This window comes from Diadema antillarum, unplaced genomic scaffold (assembly GCF_040938485.1).
Source record: "Diadema antillarum isolate AM-2024a unplaced genomic scaffold, OU_Dant_1.0 scf00000078, whole genome shotgun sequence".
Taxonomy (NCBI): Eukaryota; Metazoa; Echinodermata; class Echinoidea; order Diadematoida; family Diadematidae; genus Diadema; species Diadema antillarum.
In genome coordinates, this window is record NW_027270967.1 from 702,720 (window position 1) to 724,996 (window position 22,277).

At 37.3% G+C, this 22,277-nt stretch overlaps 1 protein-coding gene across 1 annotated transcript in view; it reads right to left on the reverse strand.

The window, feature by feature from the left end:
* LOC139717597 (MAP kinase-activated protein kinase 2-like) overlaps nucleotides 1–21,789 on the reverse strand; it is a 50,269-nt gene extending 28,480 nt beyond the window's left edge. The window contains exons 1-2 of the mRNA XM_071629107.1: nucleotides 21,235–21,789; nucleotides 5,276–5,430 (exon numbers count right to left, since the gene is read on the reverse strand). Coding sequence (XP_071485208.1) covers nucleotides 5,276–5,430; nucleotides 21,235–21,507 — 428 coding nt within the window. The 5' untranslated portion in view covers nucleotides 21,508–21,789. The remainder of the gene's footprint in view (nucleotides 1–5,275; nucleotides 5,431–21,234) is intronic.
* Nucleotides 21,790–22,277: the final 488 nt, after the last annotated feature.

Sequence of the window (22,277 nt, forward strand, 5' to 3'; positions counted from 1 at the left end):
CATACGTAACAAAATGAGGTCATTTTTTTAGGTTTTTTCTGAAATTGCTATGGTTATTTTAATGCCCTTTTGGAAAGTTCTAATTTATTGTTTAGAGAAATCAAATACCAGAGAAAAAAGAAAAAAAAAGTAAAAGAAATATTTTTTATTAGGCATTAAAATAATGTTACGTATGGGAAAAATGCGTTACGTATGGGACATCCTCATACATATTGCATGTGAATGCATGTAGCAAGCTGGGAAGGTCTCTCAGTACACAAATGGTCTATCATCCTGAAGAAAGCATCCCAACATTGTAGCTACTTTTTGAGTTATAGACACTTGAAACAATACATGAACTTGACTGAACAATTTTCAGAAAGGGGGAGGGGAAAATGGCAAAATACACAATGAAAAATCAACATTAAAGGGATGGTATAGTTTTTTGTAGAAATGGGGATTCAGTTTTCAACATTTAAAGAGATGATTGGAAACCAATTACTGAATTACTTAAGAGCATAAAATCCTAAGACTAGAGGAATTCAAAGTTTATGTGATGGAGATCCAATTTGAAATGGTTGTGATATATAGAAAAAAAAAAAAAAAAGTAAAATGATTTTTTTTTTTTATTGCAAGTGATACACAAATTGTCCTTATTCAGTTTTCAGTAGTAGCCACAACAAAATTCATGGGTATACAATACATACTGAGGTGTGACTCGAATCAATGACCTGACTGCTAGACGGCCATCATATATCTCCTCGATCACTGGGGTTCCACGCAGCAGGTATTGCTTATAAACTTAATATTTCTTGTGTCAAGTTGTTTTTCATTGAAACTAAATGGCAAACTGCCCTTCATCAATGGAAGTAAACACTTTATTAAACTATTCAATTTTTTCAGTAGTAACTATCCTGATAAAAATAGGGCATACATACTCAGGTTGGTCATAAAAAATATAGAATATGATTGAATGTGATTATGATGGTAAATATCTGGGGAATATTGTTCCCTTGTCAATCTGGATCAGTATTTGAGTAATTTCAACTGATTCCACCTCAATAATTATGCAAAAATTTGTTTATGGGTATTTTGCAAAATTATTTTGCAAAATACCCATAAACATGGTTCTCCACACACTAAACGAATGGGGGACAAAGGGCATGCATACCCAGGTTGGTCATGAAAATATGAAAATATGATTGAATATGATTATGATGGTGAATATTTGGGGAATATTGTTTCCTTGACAATCTGGATCGGTATTTGAGTAGTTTCAACTGATTTTACTTCAATAATTATGCAAAATACCCATAAACATGGTTCTTCACACACTAAATGAATGGGGGACAAACTGTCCCATACGTAACTGTCCCATACGTAACACGTCATGTCTGTCTTTGATTAGAACCTGTCATTAGAGCTTTTTGCCTAATGACATGAAACTTACCTGTGATAATCTTGAGTGTTGTGACTTTCATCACAGTGAGTTACAAGTTGTAGAATGATATACTTTCAGAGAGTTTTGAGGTTGAAAAAAATGTTCAAAAAAACAAAATTTTTCTGGTCCCATACGTAACGACACATATTTTCTCTTCTAGAATATAATTGTCAAGGTCATTTTTTCCAATTTTTTACATGATTATACTTCTTCTAGATATCAATCACCATGATGAAGTTCAATATGATCAAAGGCCATTAACACTATTTTTCAGGTCATAAAAGTCTCTGAATGTCCCATACGTAATGTGCACGTTATCTTGGACTTGCCCTAGAATGTTTGAATTGAAATATGGGATGTCTTCAATTTCAACACTTTTTTTATTCTGTTGCCCAAGTATACAATTAACTCTCAATTATACTAGGTTTTATAATACATTTAAACTTGACACCCTATCAAAATGATAATGCCACTGCACACTATGTTTTACTTGCGCTATATATTAACTGTTATGAACTCAACTGAGCTGATATTGGAAAGACAATGGTTAGTGGGTACCATGCAGTCTTCAAAAAGCCAAACACTCATAATAATCACGACAGGGCAGGCAGTGCCATCAGTAATGAGGCATAAATAGGTTTCCGAGCATAATTGATTAATATTTCTGGCCTCGCCAGGCTTCCATTATATCCATCGACGATTACACTTTCCTTTGAAGTCATTCATATTGCACCATGCTGTACAGACATTTGACGGCTCATTGTTTTGTTTTAACTATCACGGGAAAGGTGACCTGAATATGACCAATGGGGACATGTATCTGTTACAAACTACCAGTACTGCTGCATTGGACACGGTGTCCTATTTAATAGAGGCAATGTATTTAGTTTCTCTACATAGCACTAACTGAAAGAAAAGGGGGTTAGCAAAACAATATTAGTTAATCCAAGGAAGTAATTGTTGTAAAGGATATTCTAAGAGTTAGCGTGTCAAGCCACATTGTACATAGGTTCATATTTAAATTCTATTTTTGCAACTAAAGTCAACAAAATCTTGATTTGCATCAGAACAAGAACGGAGGAAGGAGCTCACATGACCTTGCAGTGAGATAATGCAGCTCAAGATGATGAAATGAAATGCATGGACATAAGGACCAGTCAACATTTGGACAAAGCATCACTGAATTCTGCCTCTGATTAACACATTCAATGTACACAAGGTGGAGATGGCTTCATCGAATCCATTCCCTATCACACGTGTACCTACAATGTATGGCTAGATAAGGTCGAAAGTTTCTGAATACGGCACTCTTCACTACATTGCATATAAATGATCGAAGACCCCACTTTGTACCCATCTAGCTGAGTTCAACGTTAAGAGGTGACGTATTCTGCCATATTCAAAAGAAGTATTTCTTCAAATCCTCTCCAATCAACAGCTCAGGGCATCCCATTAGCTGGAATCCCTCTATTCGCAGACAAATGCTCATGACGATTTTTAGAGGGAAAAGATTCTCTCTTGCGCCAGGAAATGAAAACAGTCTGATTCGATGACCTCTACAATCCAAGATTTCACATCCACTGAAGTATAAATAACAGTCAGTAGGAGGAAGGGAAACAGGTGGTGGAGAAAAGCATCCCCAGGGCCATCTCGCTCAACACCTTGATGTTGGCCACCTTCAAAAAGAGATGGAGGTTGACTCTCAACTGGGAGCAGGTGATTCTTGGGTCTCCAAGCTATTCCTGAACAGCACCACTGTTCACATACCCTCGCTATTTCCTCAATAAAAAGCAAAATGGAAAAAAAAAAAGAACCAAAATAAACTGTCTGGCTGTGGCAGACGACATTAAAATGGCCAACAGCCAACTGTGAAAAATGTGTTCCACAAATTATCACGTACAAGACGTTTGGGGTTTTTTTTTTCACAGATACCATGCAGAACATCAGTCCTGCAGTTGCATTTTTATCAATGCAGGGTGTTACATTTCTATAATTTCATATTTGCCCAACTGGATGTTTTGGCAAGGGCTCTCCATGCCTCTAAAAGGTAAGTGCATTGTACTTGCCTAATGGTACTTTTTGGTTGCCTTGGGCAAACATGCAGGCGGGTATATAGCTCGCTCCAAATATGCTACAAACATGTCGACTGGGAGATATACAAAAACAAAAACAAAAACAAAAAAGTGATTTCATTTTCTCAATTTAATACACACATGATTCAGTCCTATTTCTGGTACACGGACACAGTAAAAGATGAAAGCAGGGAAGACAGCACTCATAAAAAAAATTTAAAAAAAAGGAAAGAAGAATTATGCATGGAAGGTAATATCTGCAGACAGTATTTGACAACTCTTCAAAGCACAGGACACATACACCTGATTTATCACACCCTAAACAGAGTACCGAGATGGGATGGGGATATATTTCACCCATGAATAATGTGCACCAGCCATTCTGTCACCACACAAGTGTGGAAAGCGCTTGCACAGATTTGAATAACCCGGACTACACACAGTTTTTTTTTTCCTACTTTTGTTTCAAAGCTGAGGATTGCTTCACCAAAATCACAACTTATTCTTCAAAGTAAATGAGGTTTATATGGAAAGTATAGCATTAAGCTGTATCAAGGGGTATTAAATTGAACATGATTGTAATACGGATTTCAAATAAAAAAGAAAAATGACATAAATGTACTGTATACTGTGAGCCAAAATGTAAAGTATGGATAAGGGGAAAAAAAACAACACACACACAAACTGAGCATCAGCCATGTGTGCCACAACATCCATCATCAGATATTTGATATCATCTTAAGTCAAGGAACAGATATATAATCAACCAGCACAAATATGCTATGAATATTCACAAAACCAATGGATATTGTAAGTGAGCGAATATATTTCACTGTATGTACTCTGTTGTATCTTGCGACTTCAGCCTTTCCTATGTACTTAAATTTATACTTCCACTCATCATCTGTCGCATTACTGAAATGACTGATTAATTCATTTTCTAGAGTTTATTCAAGCACAAAACTCTCTACATTTTGGAAAAACCTCTTACCAGCTTTGTTTAGATGATACAGCATAGTTATTCATTAGGGGAAAAAAACCCAAACATGCCCTTGCTATGGTACACATAATTTGCAGTTACCATGGAGATGACAAACAGTATGATATTGATGACAGACAATCTGAATAAAACATAATGACGGTGCCAAAGCCATTTTGTGTTATCCTTGAGCCACGCATGTCTCGTAACCAATATGATTTGCAAAGCTCCGTGTGATGCCAAAGAGGATGACTCACTGACATCCAAATTGTCCTAACTTCTCTGGTGTATCTGCCCAATTTTCACAAAGTTTTCACTGATCTGTGGTTGAAATTCAGCACAAATATCTGTCCAGGATAAAACTCGCCTTCATGGAAGAAGTCTGCACACAATATGCACTGTTGAGGTGCTTTCAATCCTACAAAAAAAAGAGCGGAGACCAGTCTGTCTTGTCTATCTGGTCACATGAAATTGTGACCTACTGCAAAAATTGGAAACTTTCAAGAAATCAATGTTTTGTCTTGTTGTTTGGTTGTTTGCTTTTTTTTATGGCTAGGCCACTTCAGGGATCTTCAGTTGTTTTTAATCTCATGGAAGAGAACATTTATTTACATACTATTTTACACCATCCCCCCCCCCAAAAAAAAAATAATAATAATAATAAAAAGAATAAAAATAATAAATCAATCAATAATCATCTTTTCATTCTTACTCCAGTACAGGAATGTGAAAACAAAATCTTTGTAAAGTGAAATATCCAACAACAACAAAAATAGCAGCTGAATTGGTGAAGAGGAAACTTACCATTCCATGACCACTAGTAGACACCTCTGACCATTGTACATGTTCTCATATACATCCCTGATGTGTACAATGTACATGGGGAAACCAGTAGCTAGCGATGATGCACGAAAATGCAGCTCTACCTCTCTCCTTGCTTTGCTGTTATCTGCTAGCACCTGTTGGCAAAAAAGAAAGATTAAAAAAAATTAGAATATGAGTTCACATCAAAACACTTCTAAAAAAGCAACTCCTTTTCAATGCATGTTATCATTTAATGACCAGAAAGGTATACCTGTAGACATGAAAAGTAATTAGTTGTATGAAAATCCTTCACATTTCTATATACATTTAAAAATATGGCATAGTTTTGGTTAAAGGGATCGTACAGTTCTGGTTGAGACCTAATTTCAGGTTTCTAACATTTTTAGGTGAGATAATGAGAAATTTCATATGAAATTTGAAAGAGCATGCAATTTTATGAGGAATTCAACGTTTATTTGATAAAAATTGGTTTTGAAATGGCTGAGATATCCAAAAAAGAATGATCGTTACAAAGTGTGGGACCCACACTTTGTAATGATCGCTTTGTTTTACTTTGTTTTTGGATGTTTCAGTTATTCCAAACCCGATTTTCATCAAATAAACTTTGAATTCCTCTTAAAATGGTATGCTCTGTGCTATATCATAAGTGTTTTCTTGGTATCTTGCAAAAATTCGAAAGCCTATTTCTCATCTCAACCAAAACTGTACTATCCCTTTAAGACCTGAATTTGGGTTTCTAACTTTTTCAGTGAGATAATGAGAAACCTCTTATGAAATATGGAAGGGCATGTAATTCCATGAGGAATTAAATGTTTACTTGATGAAAACTGATTTTGAGATGGCTGTGATATCCAAATCAAAGAATCCTAATAAAAGGTGGGACCCACCTTTTACTAGTAATCACTTTTTGTTGTTGGTAGTTTTTTTTTTATATATCTCAGCCATTTCAAAACCAATTTTCATCAAATAAACTTTGAATTCCTCTTAGAATGCTATGCTTCATAACATTTCATAAGTGTTTTTTTAGTATCTCACAAAAAGTAAAAGCTCAATCCTCATCTCCACATATACTATACCATCCCTTTAAGTGCAATGTTTCAATCAAACAGATGCCAACTTGATTGATGTGTGTCACAACTGTTTTGTGAATTGTAATGTAGAGGGCCAGAGTGATACTTGTCATGCAGTCTGTCCTCAACCAAACAAGCTAGAGGCAGTGGCCACACCCTGGTAGCATAAACCAAGGGCGTGGCAGATTCAACACCTTTGTGTAAACAGTTCAAATGAGAGAAAGAGCAAAGCGGGCAAGAAGGGAGGCTTTTCTATTTGGGTTTCATTCAACAACAACAAAAACAACAAAAAGGCATGGGGGTGGAGTTGGGAAGACTGAGTAGAAAATGACTGTGTGAGAAGGAAACACAAGTGTTCTTAACTACCAGTAAAGTATGTTTCATAGGTTTTATCAACCCTTTGTGGGTTTTGATTGCTGATTGGCACAGAGAGCCTCATAGCATTGTACGTACAACTGTAGTGTCCTTTGTCCCTGGTACATGTACATAAAGGGTAAATCAGCTTCGTTACCCCCAAATACTGCAATTTCAAAACTTGAGGAGAGAGTCGCAAAGCATCACATTATATGCACATGATTCCTTTATGCGTTCGCACACTTTATCATAGCTTGTTTCGTCAAATCTTTTCATCCAGCATTCAGTAATCCATCCAAACTTTACTTACAATACACCTAGTTCTAAAATTTAGCAGATCCACTCAGGTGTAGCAATGTGCCTCAGACCATCACAAAGGTCATGGTGACTCAATAGGGATTAGGGGGATCAGCTAATCTCATTCATTAACAATTAGTTTCCAGACAGTGCCAACTACCAAAGAATGCACTCCAGCCTGCACACCAATTTGGTGAACAAAGCACCAATTGGCAATCAAAGCCCAGAAAGGATTAGAGCAAAACTCAAGATGTCTATGATCATCTACAGGAAGAGTGGACAGGACTTCATGTACATTGTACACTGCCCTTTGCACAGTTAATACTACATTGTACCACCATCGGAAGTCCCGTTTCCTCAATGAATGCTATGGCGTGTCTCAAAAATACTTTGTAGTCAATGCAGACCTGGGGACGTGTTACTGTTAGCAAATACACATAGCAAAGAATATGGACCCTTCAAGGCGCATAATCTTGCTGATGAATGCCTTCCAAAACTGAAACTATTCATGATTCACATCAGAGGAGGAAGATAATATATTCAGTACCTGAGAAATGCCACTTGTAATCTCAAGGGAGAATTTTTTTCTGTTCACATAAAAACCATGTGTTTATTTCATTGGGGAGGGGGGGGGGGAGCTTGATTTCACTTGCAGTTAAAGAAACTTGTTAAAGATCCCAGGTCAAAAATGCATCACTTCACTGAATTTATCAGCAATCTGAACCAGCAATATTTGGTCAATCAAATCACCAATGTGCACATTCTGTGTTAAGTAAAAGTGGTATCCCTTTGTCTGAAAAAAAAAAAATCTTAAATCTAAATTCCCTGCTATATTTTGGGTCAATATGTGACATTTCAATAGATATTTTCAGAACCAGTACACAGGTGGCAAAATAAGAAAAAAAAATCCAGTGTTTCTCACATTTCAGAACTTTGATGGAAATTGTACAGGGTGTAGTATAACACTTTGGGGGGGAAGAAAAATTATATGAAGAGTTGCGCTTACAGAAACTAAACTGCGCCATTCCCCGATTGTGCCTACTGACGTGATTCCAGGAACAACAAGAACGTTTTTTAAAAATAAAGATTTTTCTCACATTCCAACTTTTGGGGGAAATTCCTTAGCAGCTATTCAAAACCATACATTCTGTAAATAAAACACATCTGTAAATGTGCAGTTGAGTGTTTATATATATATTTATTTTTTTTTTTTATTCTTTTTTTTATTTTTTTTAAAATCCTTTGTTCAGTACCAACAAAAGTGACACTGGCAGTCTTTCTTTGTTTTTAGCTTTTTTTCTTTTGCAAATGTAAAAGTTCATCAGTGAAAGTCCTGTTGACTCTCCAAACCGTGGCACAAGCAAGCATCTATTAGAGGGAATAGTTACTTGTATCTAATATCTAAATCCAAAAATGTTTAAGGATTTTGGACATCCCATCACAACCACGGACATTTCACACCTATATGATGGCACACTACTTAACAAAAGTATGATAGCACTCATGTGTACCTGTTCTATTAAAAAAAAAGAAAATAAAAAAAAAAACAGAAGAGGTTTCCCACTAGTGTAAACATTGCATCATGGTTTTATTAAAAGCCTTAATAATTTTAAACCATCCAAACAAAACTGTTGTAATGCTATGTATCACAAACTTATCCAACCTGCTTTTATCTTAGCTCCCTTGAATGTTTTGAAATGTTCTTTTAGGTGTATCAAATGTAAAGAAACCATTGTAATGATTTTTCACAGATAACCTTTATCTGCTTTTCAAAAATTTGCAAAATGTACTTCCGAACCAGCTTACAGAGTTTTTGTCAGTGTACATGGGCCTACTCGGGTGATCAGGGCTCAACATTAATTAGCAGTGGCCCGGTGGCCCGGGGCCACAAAAAATTGATGTCAGGCCACCACATTTATGTTTTGGAGGCCCAATTGGGCAACTAAGATTCAAACTGGATTTGCCTAGCTTTGCTTTTACTTCGGGACACTACACATCCTTTACAGGCCACCAAACTTTCAGATTTACATACAACTATTCTTTGAGGCCCAAACTGGACATTTCCGTTCAGACTGTACAATATGCACTTGTGATAAAAACAAAAGCCAACTTCCTGTTCAAATGCACTCATTCATAATGTTGGTACTAGAATATCTTACAAACTGTGTGCATGGTTCTCTTTGAAGAATTCACATATAATATTTTTTTATCTGCTCATCAATATCATCATATACAGTATGTAGGTCTACATTTCGAATATAACAATGGGGATTTACATGTACCTTAAATCTATTTTTACGAAAAAATACTTTTTATATCAAGTCATATTTTACTTTACCTCGTATACATGAACTGTATAATGGTCTAAAATCAGAATTTGACTGTGTAGTTGCACCTCATCAAATCCGTATCATATGCAGACTAACTTCATGTCATGCATTGATTACAAAGGCAAACCAGATCTTGGACTTTTTACAAATACAAGTTACAAAAATACCTTGCATGTTCAATTGACACAATATCATTCTACTCAAAAGATGTTTTCACATCAGCCCGATAAAAATCCAAGCTCAAGATATTCTTTAATTTCCCAAGTCAGAAAACAGCGCGCTATTTCGAAACATCGGGCTGATGTGAAAACACCTAAAGAGTGCATTTCAGACAATGCAGAATGCATTAATTTCCAGTGAATGAAACTACAATGTATTGTGCATACAGCATGAAAGCAAAGGCACAACAAAATAGACTGATGAGTACCTGGTATGTTAATTACTTTGTGTGCTTTGTCCATAGATGCCATGGTAACAAGGTCACTAGGTGAGAAATGAAGATACAGGGTAGCTGAATTCATGACTTCAGCCATGGGAGGGTATGCATTACGAGATAACACTGTTCAACGTTCAGCAACAGCAAATAACAATTTCCATAGCAGTTTGTAGACTACTACATGTGTTAATGGGCTTAGAAAAATTGTGATACAAATGCACGTACTGAGTGATATAATGTCCATGCAAACTACACCAGTGCAGAGAAACTCTTGTAAGATACAAAGTGTTTTCAGGACATACTAGTAAACAACGTCTGGAACAGAACATGTACATTACACCAATTGCAAAGACAAAGACTTGTACTCCCATACTGACATCATTGTATGCAAACATGTATTTTGTGAAGAAGAAAACAAATAGGCCTTTTTTCTGCAATAAAGTCCACACTTTGCAATTCAATTATGTGAAAAAATACTTAATTACGCATTCTACATATTGTGCTTGAAGCTTTCGACAGATGTACAGGCAGAGTGTACATAGTACACGTTTGTACTTCACACCAATTATGCAAATGCACCCTACTGGAGATTTAACCCTAATCCCACCGGGTTTTTTGAGGGACTTGAAAGTGAGAAACCGCCAGGGGGGCCTTTTTGCCCCCCCCCCCCCCCCCCCTTCAGATCTCGGTCATGGAACGTGCGATCCTCGCAAAAATTTGCACTAAGGTACATGTAGAGGCCAATGTAATCTACAAGACTGTATACTGTAGTTAGATTTTTCACATTTTAATTTAAATGTATTTTATATTAATAAATTTATGCTAATTTATGCACAAAAAAAAATTTTGCCTATAAATAAAAAAATAAAGCTCCAAGACTTCTAATGTTTGGTGAACATATTCTATTCAATATCCTCAACAATTATAAAAAGAAGCAAAAAATCGACTTCATAATTATTTATGTATTTTATTGTTTATTGAATTTCTTATGTATTTCTTTGGGGTTTTTTTTACTTTCTGTTTCTGTTGTTTTTTCGTCAAAATTTGTCGCAGAAACTTTTTAAAGCATAATAAGGAAATCATCATCAGCCATCGAAAGTAAAAATATTTATTTTTATATGAATCAATTGCAAAAACACAATTTACATTGAAAACAAAATCATGTTTTTGAGCAATTTTTGGGTCGACAAATTTTTTTCAAAGGGGCGTAGCTTCAAAACAGTATGCCCAGGAGCGACAAATTTGGTCTCAAAAGTTGCGCGATACTTGAAAGAAAAAAGTCATAAAATGTCGCGGCAAGAGCATCACGCGTTGTGGAATAATCACGCGTTGTGGAATAATCACGCGAAACGTCGAGGGGGGGGGGCCAAAATGCCCCCCGGTGGGAATAGGGTTAAGAAAGGAGGCTGAGGAATTGTTGAGAGTCCAGAGGGTTGGGGCATAAGAATGAAATTTATGTGTTGTGGAGTACCACTTCACAGCACTCGGGCAATGTGAGAGTGGGAGTTTGGGAAGACTCATTTAAATGCCATTAAGCATGGAGGGGGGAGTGAAAAATCAATGGCGATGATTGCAATTGTATCATTGTCAGTCCTGAACCACTTTCTTCTACGTGTACACACACACACACACACACACACACACATATTAAGTGAACATGCATACAGACCTATTCGGTTTTAAAATACTGTAACATGTCTTTTATACTGTATATGCTATATATTTAGCAAGTTTAATTTTTCGTGAATCGGACCTCCCTGATGATTTCACGAGAGCTTAAAGGGACGGTACAGTATTGGTGGAGATGAGAATTGGGCTTTTAACTTTTTGCGAGATACAAAGAAAATACTTTTGAAATAGTACAGAGCATACCATTTTAAGAGGAATTGAAAGTTTATTTGATGAAAATCGGGTTTAGAATGACTGAAACATCCAAAATCAAGGTAAAACAAATCAATCGTAATAAAATGTGGGCCATTTCAAAACCAATTTTCATCAAATAAACGTTGAATTCCCCATGGAATTTCATGTTCTTTCATATTTCATGAGAGGCTTCTCATTATCTCACCAAAAATGTTAGAAACCTGAAATTACACTGTAGGTATCAACTAAACCTATACGATCCCTTTAATTTTAAAGTACTCAACTAAATTATGTACCATGTATGAGTGCATGTTACATTTATATCAGGATCAGAGTCAATAATTTTGTAAGTCCTTGAATTCGTGAATAGTACTCACAAACTAACAAAAATTTGCAAAAATAAAGACCTCGTGAAATATTCAATGTCTGCAGCACATTGCAACTGGAAGGCTTCCAAAATAAGACACAAAGATGATTCAATGGGTTACAGTAAGCAATGAGTCAGATACAGTGCTACAAAGGCCAGAGCATATTCCAAAATCTATTGCCATCAGGCATACCCAGTACTGAAACTCCCAGAAATACACATTTTAAAGGACAAGTTCACCTTCATATACATGTGGATTGAGTGAGGGCAACAATATTAGTAGAACACATTAGTGAAAGTTTGGGGAAAATCTGACAATCCGTTCAAAAGTTATGAATTTTTAAAGTATCTGTGCAATCACTGCTGGAGGAGAAGACTACTACAGTGTATGATGTCACATGCGTACAACAATATAAGGAAAATAAAAAGAGAATTTCACAAAACTCGACTTTTTGAATAAAGTGCACATTTCTTCGACTTGTTACTGACTTATGTTAGGGGTAATATTATTCCCCCTGACTTCTGAAAGACAGAAGTCAAGTGTTCTTTTATTATGTGAGAAAAGTGAGAATATCTTGAATTTTCTTTATACTTTCTTTATATGGCTGTACTCATATGACATCATAAGCTATAGTAGTCTTCTCATCCAGCCGTGACTTAGCAGAAACTTCAAAAATTCATAACTTTTGAACGGATTGTCCGATTTTCCTCAAACTCTCATTGTTGTGTTCTACTAATATTGCTGCATTCACTCAACCCACATGTCTATGAAGGTGAACTTGTCCTTTAAACAGTTGTAATTAACCCCAAAAAAAATTGATGACATTGCTAGTGCAGCATGGGAGTACAATTATAGTTATACATAGCAGGCAATTGTGTAATTGTTTGGGGTTTTGTATGTGTGGTATCCTGTGTTTTATCTCAGAATCACATGATCATGGAGCCACTGAACAGGGAATGACATACTCTTAGTATGAATAGGCATATACTGTAGAACAGACCAAACCGTTCCTGAAAAGTTTTTAATTTGGCAGAATCATGACATCAATTAATCAAAAAATATGGCAAGCAGAAATTCATTTCATGTGCTTTTATTCTTGCACTGGTTTCTGGTGGTATGAAATGCTCAAAATTTCCACATCGCAAAAAAATGTTCACTTTTACAGTAAATGCACAGTCTACCAAGACTGGAAGACTGTGAATGTCATACACTATACATGTATACTACAAACTCTTCTTTGTTCAGCATGAGTCCAATGCTTGACTGGTGACATACAGTGTACACATATTACGTATTGCCTTTTAATAAAGTCAGTGACATCTGACAAAAACAAAAAAAAAAAAAGAGAGAGAAGTTAGGCTCAGGGTTGGCATTTGCTTTGCCAGGAATCCAAGCAGTGCATCGCTGCCGCGGCAAGACAACCCAAAATGGACAATGATTTCCAAGCTTGTATCTGAGGGGCATTCGGCGATGCACACTTAAATTAGATCGAGTAGCTTGCCTGGAGCATGTATGAATCATATCAGTTTTGACCTCCTCGCTTCCAAAGGGAAGTGTAAGAGGCAGGAACATTTTTTTTTTTCTTTCTTTCTTTTTGGTGTGTGCATTAAAATGGACACAATGTTGAGCAGCAGGAGGTACAGTAGTTGCAATGCTAGAAAATCACTGTCTACATTATACACTTGTAAGTTGTAGGAATTGTGCAATGAGCAATGCACAGTGTTTCATGAGAGACATACGGATACTGAAATCGCACAATGATGCCATTTTTTAAACAAGTAGAAGAACTGTGCATACCGGTACATGTACTATACTACATACAGTGTAGTGCACATTACGTACTGCCTACAGGCTTGTAGCTACAGTAGATCAGTCTTTCCAGCCTGGGCAAACCCTGTGACATTTGCCCAGTTCAGGGAGAGATGTTGCGCCCATCCGACGGCTTTAATCAAATTATACATGGGTGCATACCACTGGTCCATCTTGCAGTCAGGTAATTCCCGTCATCTTCCACTTCAAGCCTTGTAAAAATATCAATCAGTAACAGACATCCCCATGCATGGCATGCAACCCCAAGCTAACCTGTACCCTAATGGTGGGAAGTTTATCTTTGATCAGGGTCTGTATGAAGGCCATCAGCTAATACCAGGTACAGTCTGGTACATTGAATTTGATGATCCTCTTTTTTATGCCACAAACATTTTGAGTGAATATTCATCAAAAATTTGATTAATCTCAGTTTCATTTGTACATCGCCAATAAACACTCACTTTTTCATGATATGAGGCTGTATGATTTATACACTTGTATTAAATAAAGTATCCAGACGCAGACAATAACATAAATTTCATTCGTCTGGAATAGAAGCAGATCATGATTGCATTTTGAACTTCAACTCTGTAATGGAAATGTACTGTGGGTATCAGCAAAGCTTGTGACCTTACTATCCATCTTTGCTGGAAGTGTGCACGAGTATGGTATCATACACATACATGTACAGCTGTACCATACATTGTGTGCATGTGTGTGTGTGTCTACATGTGTACAACCATACATCCATGTACAGTACGTTCTGGATGGGCTACGAGGGGAAGCAATATATACTTTATAGTACAACGTAATATACAAAATTGCAGACCACAGCAATATACTCAAGTATATAATCATCATACCATCCTTCCATCTCCCCAACCTATCCAATCCAAACCCCCAAAGTGCCATGCCAATATTAAAGATGCTATCCTGCAATGTTACCCTAGCAACCTCCTGGGAGGAATGCCATCAAAATGCTAGTCTACTGTCATCAGTCCTCCTCTCGACAGATGAAAGAACACCAGGAGGTGCAGCTGACCCCAGGGTTTCCTGCCCCACCACCATCTGGAGGACATTTCCTCCTCACAGTAATGCTTTAAATTTCCCTGTGCACATTCCTGGGACAACATACAAAGTACACAGTATGTTTGATCCCCTCCCAATAAAAGTTGGTTCACATTTAATACTGTTCCCCTGCAATTTTCACCGACATCTTTCTCCAGTATCAAAGCAACCTCACACAATATATCTTCTCAGGGGTCATATTATTCCTTAAAATGACATTTTTAAAAAAGATATAGTTTAGCACAAAGTAAACAGACACACTTTTCTTTACATCTTTTATTACCATCATCATTACCTACAAAATTTTTGTACATCATCATCATTATCGTTTTTTGCAAAAAACTTGTCTTGCATTATGAAATAGATACAGTACCAGTTTACCAAACATTTCAAAAGTTGACATGCATGTGCAAGAGAATCTATCAACTGATATAAAGAATGTTGACTTTTACTCTGTGAACAGTACATGGAGTTTAAAGCAGTACCCAGTGCAGCTGTATCTTCAGTTACCTTGAAAAAGTGATGTGCAGTTGTAGGATGATATGACATGGACTGCTGATGTTAACACTTGGAACATTGTGATCTATGTGAGCTTCTTTGCTTCTATTCTATGACAGAGGCCTTTCAAAGAAAATGGCAAGTTCAGTCGCAAGTCTCAAAAGTAAATTTATGCATTGACAGATCAAAACATTTGATCAGCTACAATGGTACACAAGTACCCAACACAGTATCTTGGGCACAGTATTGTGTGGAACCAATGTGTGTCCACTGCCATGCATACACCAGAGCAACAAGATGACATGGATAATGAGAATGCATGATTTGAATCGGATTTGAAGTGTCATCAAGCTTCTCTGCCTATCCCATGCAATCATTGGAAACAGACAAAAATGGCCAAGATTGGTTGCAAACAAGAGAGAAAATTTTGTCGTGTTCAAAATTTTGACAAATCTGACGTCCAATTGAAAGCTTTGGAGTGATCAGATACGCATAGGTCTACAAGATCGTAGACAACACTCCAACCTGAGTGAACGCGCATTAACAGTAAATCAAGTTAACTGTAAACTAACTCCCGGTCAACAATTGCTCACTATAAGTATAATCCATCATTATCACTGTTGCTGGTAATGACAGAGATGAATAAGAAAAAAACAAGGATTTGGGGAATTTCCCCCTGACTCTACTTTGTCTGCAGAGTTTTTATGCCTTCTTTCTTTCAAGATGCTACCATAGAAAGCTTGCTCCAAGTGGTTGCATTACACAGAATACCTACAATTGTTGTGTAGCCAAGCTGATGTGTAACAGTATACAAATCAGGAATAAAAGCTTTAAAAAAAAGAGTTTTGTGGGATACTCAATCACATGATATACTGTAAAACACAATATTTTCGCAGCATGAAATTTTCGCTAGTTGCCTCTAACATTCAATGCATAGAGTGTCCAGACAAGAACTTTTGCATGCATTTTAATTTCAAAAATCTTGGCTCTTGTGAAATTTGTGAAATTAAAATGCACGCTAACATTCCTCGTTTTACAGTACATTGTACAACAGGTACAGCTTTGCACAAAGTAAGCTGTACATTTCCTCGCACACACACACAAACACACACACACACATTGAGGTCTATGAACTCTGATAAATAGCCACTGAGTAACTTCTGGGGGATTCCCTACTTTTGTTTTTTGGTTTGGTTTTCCTTTTGTTTTTTCATTTGCAGAGAGTGTGACATACACTCATGACCATTTACCAGGATCTTAATGAATACCGGCACTGTGGTATGAATCACTTGTTTGACACAACATCAAGAGGGATACATTAGTACCTTCAACCTATCAATTTTCATCCCTCTCACCCCCCCCCCCCCAAAAAAAAAAATCCGACTTAACGGATCAGGCCGCTAGGTGCGGCAGTCTTGCATTGTGCGAACACGCTGGCGCCCGTGTTCTGATGGGCGCTCTGCATCGGTTGATTAAAACTCGATTTTTGGAAAAAAAAACAGACAGGATTTTTTCTTCTTTTCATCATGGATAGTGGACATGTGTGTGTAACAAAAAATCACCGTGCAAAGTTGCGACAATTTATACGTCAGATGTGAGATGAATAAGAAGTGAATAGGGGGCCTCATGAGGCGTTCCCCCCGGGTCTCATGAGGCGTGGGGGCGGTCCTCATGAGGCGGGGCAGTCCTCGTACACGGGAGCGGTCCTCATGAGCGGGTTTCCTGGACTGAGATGGCAAGTGACACAAACAATCATCAAGCATACACTGTACATGTACACTACTACAGTGTACATTGCAGTGTATGTATTCTATTAAGGAACAGCAGTTTGCATTCTGTTTATCAGACAAGGATAGATGAGCTCAGATAAGTCTTGTTTAAACTGAAACAAATGACTAGATTGATCAATCTGTGTAAACCATGAGAAATAAATGACCTTTGTTCAAAGCCCTTTAGGGTCAGTGGATGGGTGTTGCAATGCACACATCACATGAATATCACAGTCTATAGACTGTACAATTGTACACGTGTAACTCCTGTATTCACCACTGTGGCGCATGTTGATACTTGTACAATGTATTGCATTAAAACTATTATTTGTAGTAGTACTAAAAACCTACTATAACTGTAATTGTGATTTCTTCACTTGAATTTGCATGGCTTTATGCTAGTTCACGTGAAAACCTCGTCAAAGCTCCAGTCAAGCTCAAGTCGAGCTCTACAACACGCTCCAAATCAACCCTGGCGATACAAGATGTACAGTACAAATATGTGTCAGTATGCGTTGTACATGCATCTCGAACAATACACAAATGGTGTCGTATTCAAATGGTGAGGCAGCTGATGGCCACAAAAATGTACAAACAGGATGGTGGATGTTCATCATGGCTGTAAGTCAATTTAATCAACTGTCTAATTTCATAAATGCAGTACCATTAACGGATATACACTGAGAGAAGGGGAACAACTGAAAAACTACAGGAATGGTGATCAGTACCATCTCATCATTTACAATCTAAAATGCAATTTTAAGCACAAGTAAAATGTGACTGTCAAAGTTAAAACATAAAACCATTATTTAAGAGATGGTAATTCCATTTTTGACAGGACTTGAAAGGTCTTGACAGGCAGACTACATACATATTACTATTAGCACTATCAGATGATAGCCTGCAAAGAGCTACCCTGCATATTCAATGTTTCTCGGCAAACAGGATATTGCACCAGTCGGGTCAGAGGACGGGGAACGAACAAATGATAACTTGAGAACTGGAATTGGGGCCTGCTTACAACACATGGCGGTTTCTCAGGCTAAAGTCCATCTTTGTCAGCTCATTTGTATTTTGCTTTCCCGTAAACCAATCAGGTCATGCGACACATATAATGGCACTTACATTGTACCCTGTAGCTCTTTTCATACTAGTACAATTTACCCCATCACACAAGAATATATATACACTGCATATTTATCCAGATGGCTACATGTACAGTTGTATTACTGAATTACTGCAGGGTCGTGCTAAGTGAACTTATACTATACAGTAGCTACACAACCACCAAGACACAGTTGCACATTTTATTCTTGTTGTGTGAATATTCATGACTAAAGGCACATTGCAGGATAATGAGTGAGCATATTTTAGTTTGATTAATAATCCTTTCCTACATACTGTAAAGTAAAAAATCCAGTTCATGTTCACTTGAGTGATTCATCTGCATATTTAATAGTGGATTACACTACTGTATTAAAATGTCACTTTCATCATGAAACTGCATTGGTTGTATTTTATGAATAGTTTAATATAACTTGATGAGCTTACCTTAATCTTACATTCACAACTTTATGTATTTGGTACAGTTAATGCCAGTATACTTGTACAAGGTCGACCCCTTTCAGACGAAAAAAAAAAATATGAATAGTAATTTTAGCCAATGGACAACATTGTTTTTTGAACAAAATGTCATACACTGTACAACTCAAATGTAATCAAAATTGCTACACAAATGAAATTTTGTACAGCAGTCATATCAAAGTACTCAGCAAACTGCTGGCTATGGGACATCGGGAAAATTATTCCCTACCTTTCTTGATCAAAGTTTTTCAACTCCATCATATCAGAAATATGACACTTTGCATGCATGTACACATAAATGTACATTGTACATGAACAGTGTAGACATAAGTTTCACCAAAAAAAAAACAGTGCATTCAAGTAACAAAGCCAATAGCCAGTACAAATGTGCATACATTTGTAATGTACCTTGTACATGATGCACCAAAGCAACTTTTAAAACCTTTTAAAAAAAGCATACAAAGTGTTTACGTGTGGCCTGCATACTGTATACATTCACAAATGGACTTTTAAAAAAAAAACAGATTCTAGATCTGATCTGCTACAATGCACATACTACAATTGTATAGTAGGTCTACTACTCATTGACCACCTATCTTTAGATTGACCACCCTGGCACAATAGCTTTGTTGCGTATAAAATCAAAGTACGCATGGGACAGGTGCAATGCAATGGAACATTCAAACATGAATACTGTACAAATCAAGAGAAAGTAGGGGGATACAAGTAAATAACCTGAGGAAACAGGATGAAAGAATTGAAGAAAATCCTAACCACATATAATTATCGTTATGACGTCTTTGCCATTCACTAGATTTACGCGCTCTAACAATGGGAGAACGGGTGGTCGATTAAAATGATAGGCTTGTACCGGTGCACAGTGAAAAATGTCACAAGTTTGTGTTTGTCTCTGAGAATTCTGTGCCCATGGTACTGTACATGTACGAGTCAATGATCTGAGCCCAGGATATGAATCTGCGGTATTTTCTGCCTTGAGTGAAATGAAATTAAGGTGAAAACGAGGAATAATTTCAGAGACTGTACAAGGTGTTTAATCCAAAAGTGGTCAATGAGCACATGTAGTAGGTCCAATTATGTACAAAGTGTAGTTAATTTCAGAGTGATCACCACTCTGAGGAGAACATGATTACTTTGCGAACACACGCTGTATAGGCCTACAGTGTATTAAATTCAACTTTGTACTTCATAAACATGGAGTTACATGTGTAGTACAGAAAAATTTGAAATTTTAAGAATTTGGTTTTTGTGTATAAACTGGAATGTATGAAATGGTAACTAAGTTGAGAGGTGATGACATCATTAGTTCACTCATTTGCATAATTAATATTCATCTATCTACACTGCACTGCACGGGACACTCACTGGTCCCCTCGACGCTACATTCAGAGTGATGGATCCTGTCAAGTACTGAAGTAGAAGTAGAAGAAGTATCTACAGTGTATTTTGTCAAATTTGTGAAAATTCCAAAAACATCACAATTTCAGATTCACTTAATCACTGCTGAGATGTTTGTTTATAAAACTTGAATTGAATTGAACTGAACATTTAACTGTCCCTGGATTTCTCCAGTAAGTCAAAACACATGGGCATATTGTACAGTGTACAATGTGGACAACTTTATGTATGGTTACCAGACAATTCCGCACACGTACTACTACATGTACATCTCTGCATAATCATGACATTTTATACGCACAGGACTTAGTAACTGCGACCAGCCCCAACGCTACAGCTGGGTATAACTGTGTACAAGGAGCGCCCCGGGGTTAAGGACTTAGTAGACTTACATGATATAAGTAGTTAATCGATACAGAGCGTTGTGTTGGCTGAAATCATACACACACACACACACACACACACACACAAATGTGACACAAAAACATAGAAATGCTATGAAATTCACATTTCACCTCAGATTTAGAGGATGATGTCAATCTATCACAATATTTTATCGTGTATTGTTCGAGACGTTCATTTTCAGACCTTCTAGCTCTACCACACAATAAGGAATTTGTGCCTCATTTGCTGTTTTTCTCTTAGTCATCTGCTTGGTATGAATGTGTACTGTGAATCACGGGTATGGGTACTATTCTGAGTGATTCTGGTGCATGAATTAGATGTGAAAGATATTGAAATTTCTATTACGAAATTTGTGTCCGGAATTGTTCTACAAGATAAACCGTCTAGACTCTATACAAGATTGAAGATGACTAACACCAAGCCTAAAATTAAGGTTCATCGGTGCTTTATTGCTACTCCGAGTTTCACGCACTGCTTGGGATGCGATCATCAGGTAATTATATCTATTAGAATTCAAGAGATAAAACGGTAAACTTATAAAAGACTGTCACCACACACAGGTCTCTTCTTACAATTCACTTACACAAGTTAGTTAGTGTCATCTTTTCATATTCAAGACATAGACTATCTAATTCACTAAAAAACAGATAGAATTGTATCTGGTTCCTTACCTTCAGAGCAAACTTTTCGCCAGTTTTCTTGTCATAGCATTCTAGCACTTTTCCATTTATACCAAGTCCCAGAACCTTCTTGGAGATCTCATAGTCCGTGTTGAGTGAATGCCTCTTTGGAGTGTACGACATTTTGGATATTCCCTGATGCGTGGACTGGCCCTCGCCCATATGTCTCCCCGACTGACCCGATCGACTGTCTGCGTCCGAAGACCCCTTTATTTTCCGACCGAACTTCTGCAAGAAATCCATGATGAAATTAAGCTTTGGCATTAAAAAGAGAAATTCTATGGATTAAACTGTCTGCTGACTGTAGGGGTCACTTGTTCGAAAATGAAAAGCCTTGTTACAAGACGGAGAGTCACGACTAACGTTAGGGTTCTACAACAGAAAGCGGCAAGCGGCGAGTAGCTGATCTACCGGGGCACCAGGGCAACGCTTCGAGTACAATCCCGGGAAAGGAAGCGACGATTTGCTGGACGTGTCAAAGTAAGCTAGCTCTGCCTAGCCTGGATGGCGCCGGCCCGAAAAAGCTAGATCTTCGCAATTCCACGATCAAATCCCCGATTTCAACATTTTTACCGTCTTCAGAATATATGTACGCGAACTAGATCCTATTTCAATTTCTCGAATTTCCCAGTTCTCCGCAGCAGTAGTATCAAAATGAACGAGTCACTGGCTACCCAAGGCAACGACGACAGTTTACTCGGTCGATATGATGGTCACATGTACATGGTACATGTACGGCGTCGTACGTGGATCGTGTGGTTGTGTATGATGATGATTAGTGCTAGTGTGGAAAATGATATGGTGTGAGGCTGTGCGTGATGTGTGAATCATGACTCGCGCGCGCGACGACTACAAAACTACGTACGCTTTTTGTACGCAGCATACTAGCACAGCACGCACGCACGCGGCATCGCGCTTTGGTGCTGTGTCGTGTCTCATGCACTCACTCATTTAATAGTCTCACCTCCCTGTTTGCACCAATTTCATCACTTGTTATTCTCTGTACAATGTATTTCGTAAAGACGAGTTTGCAT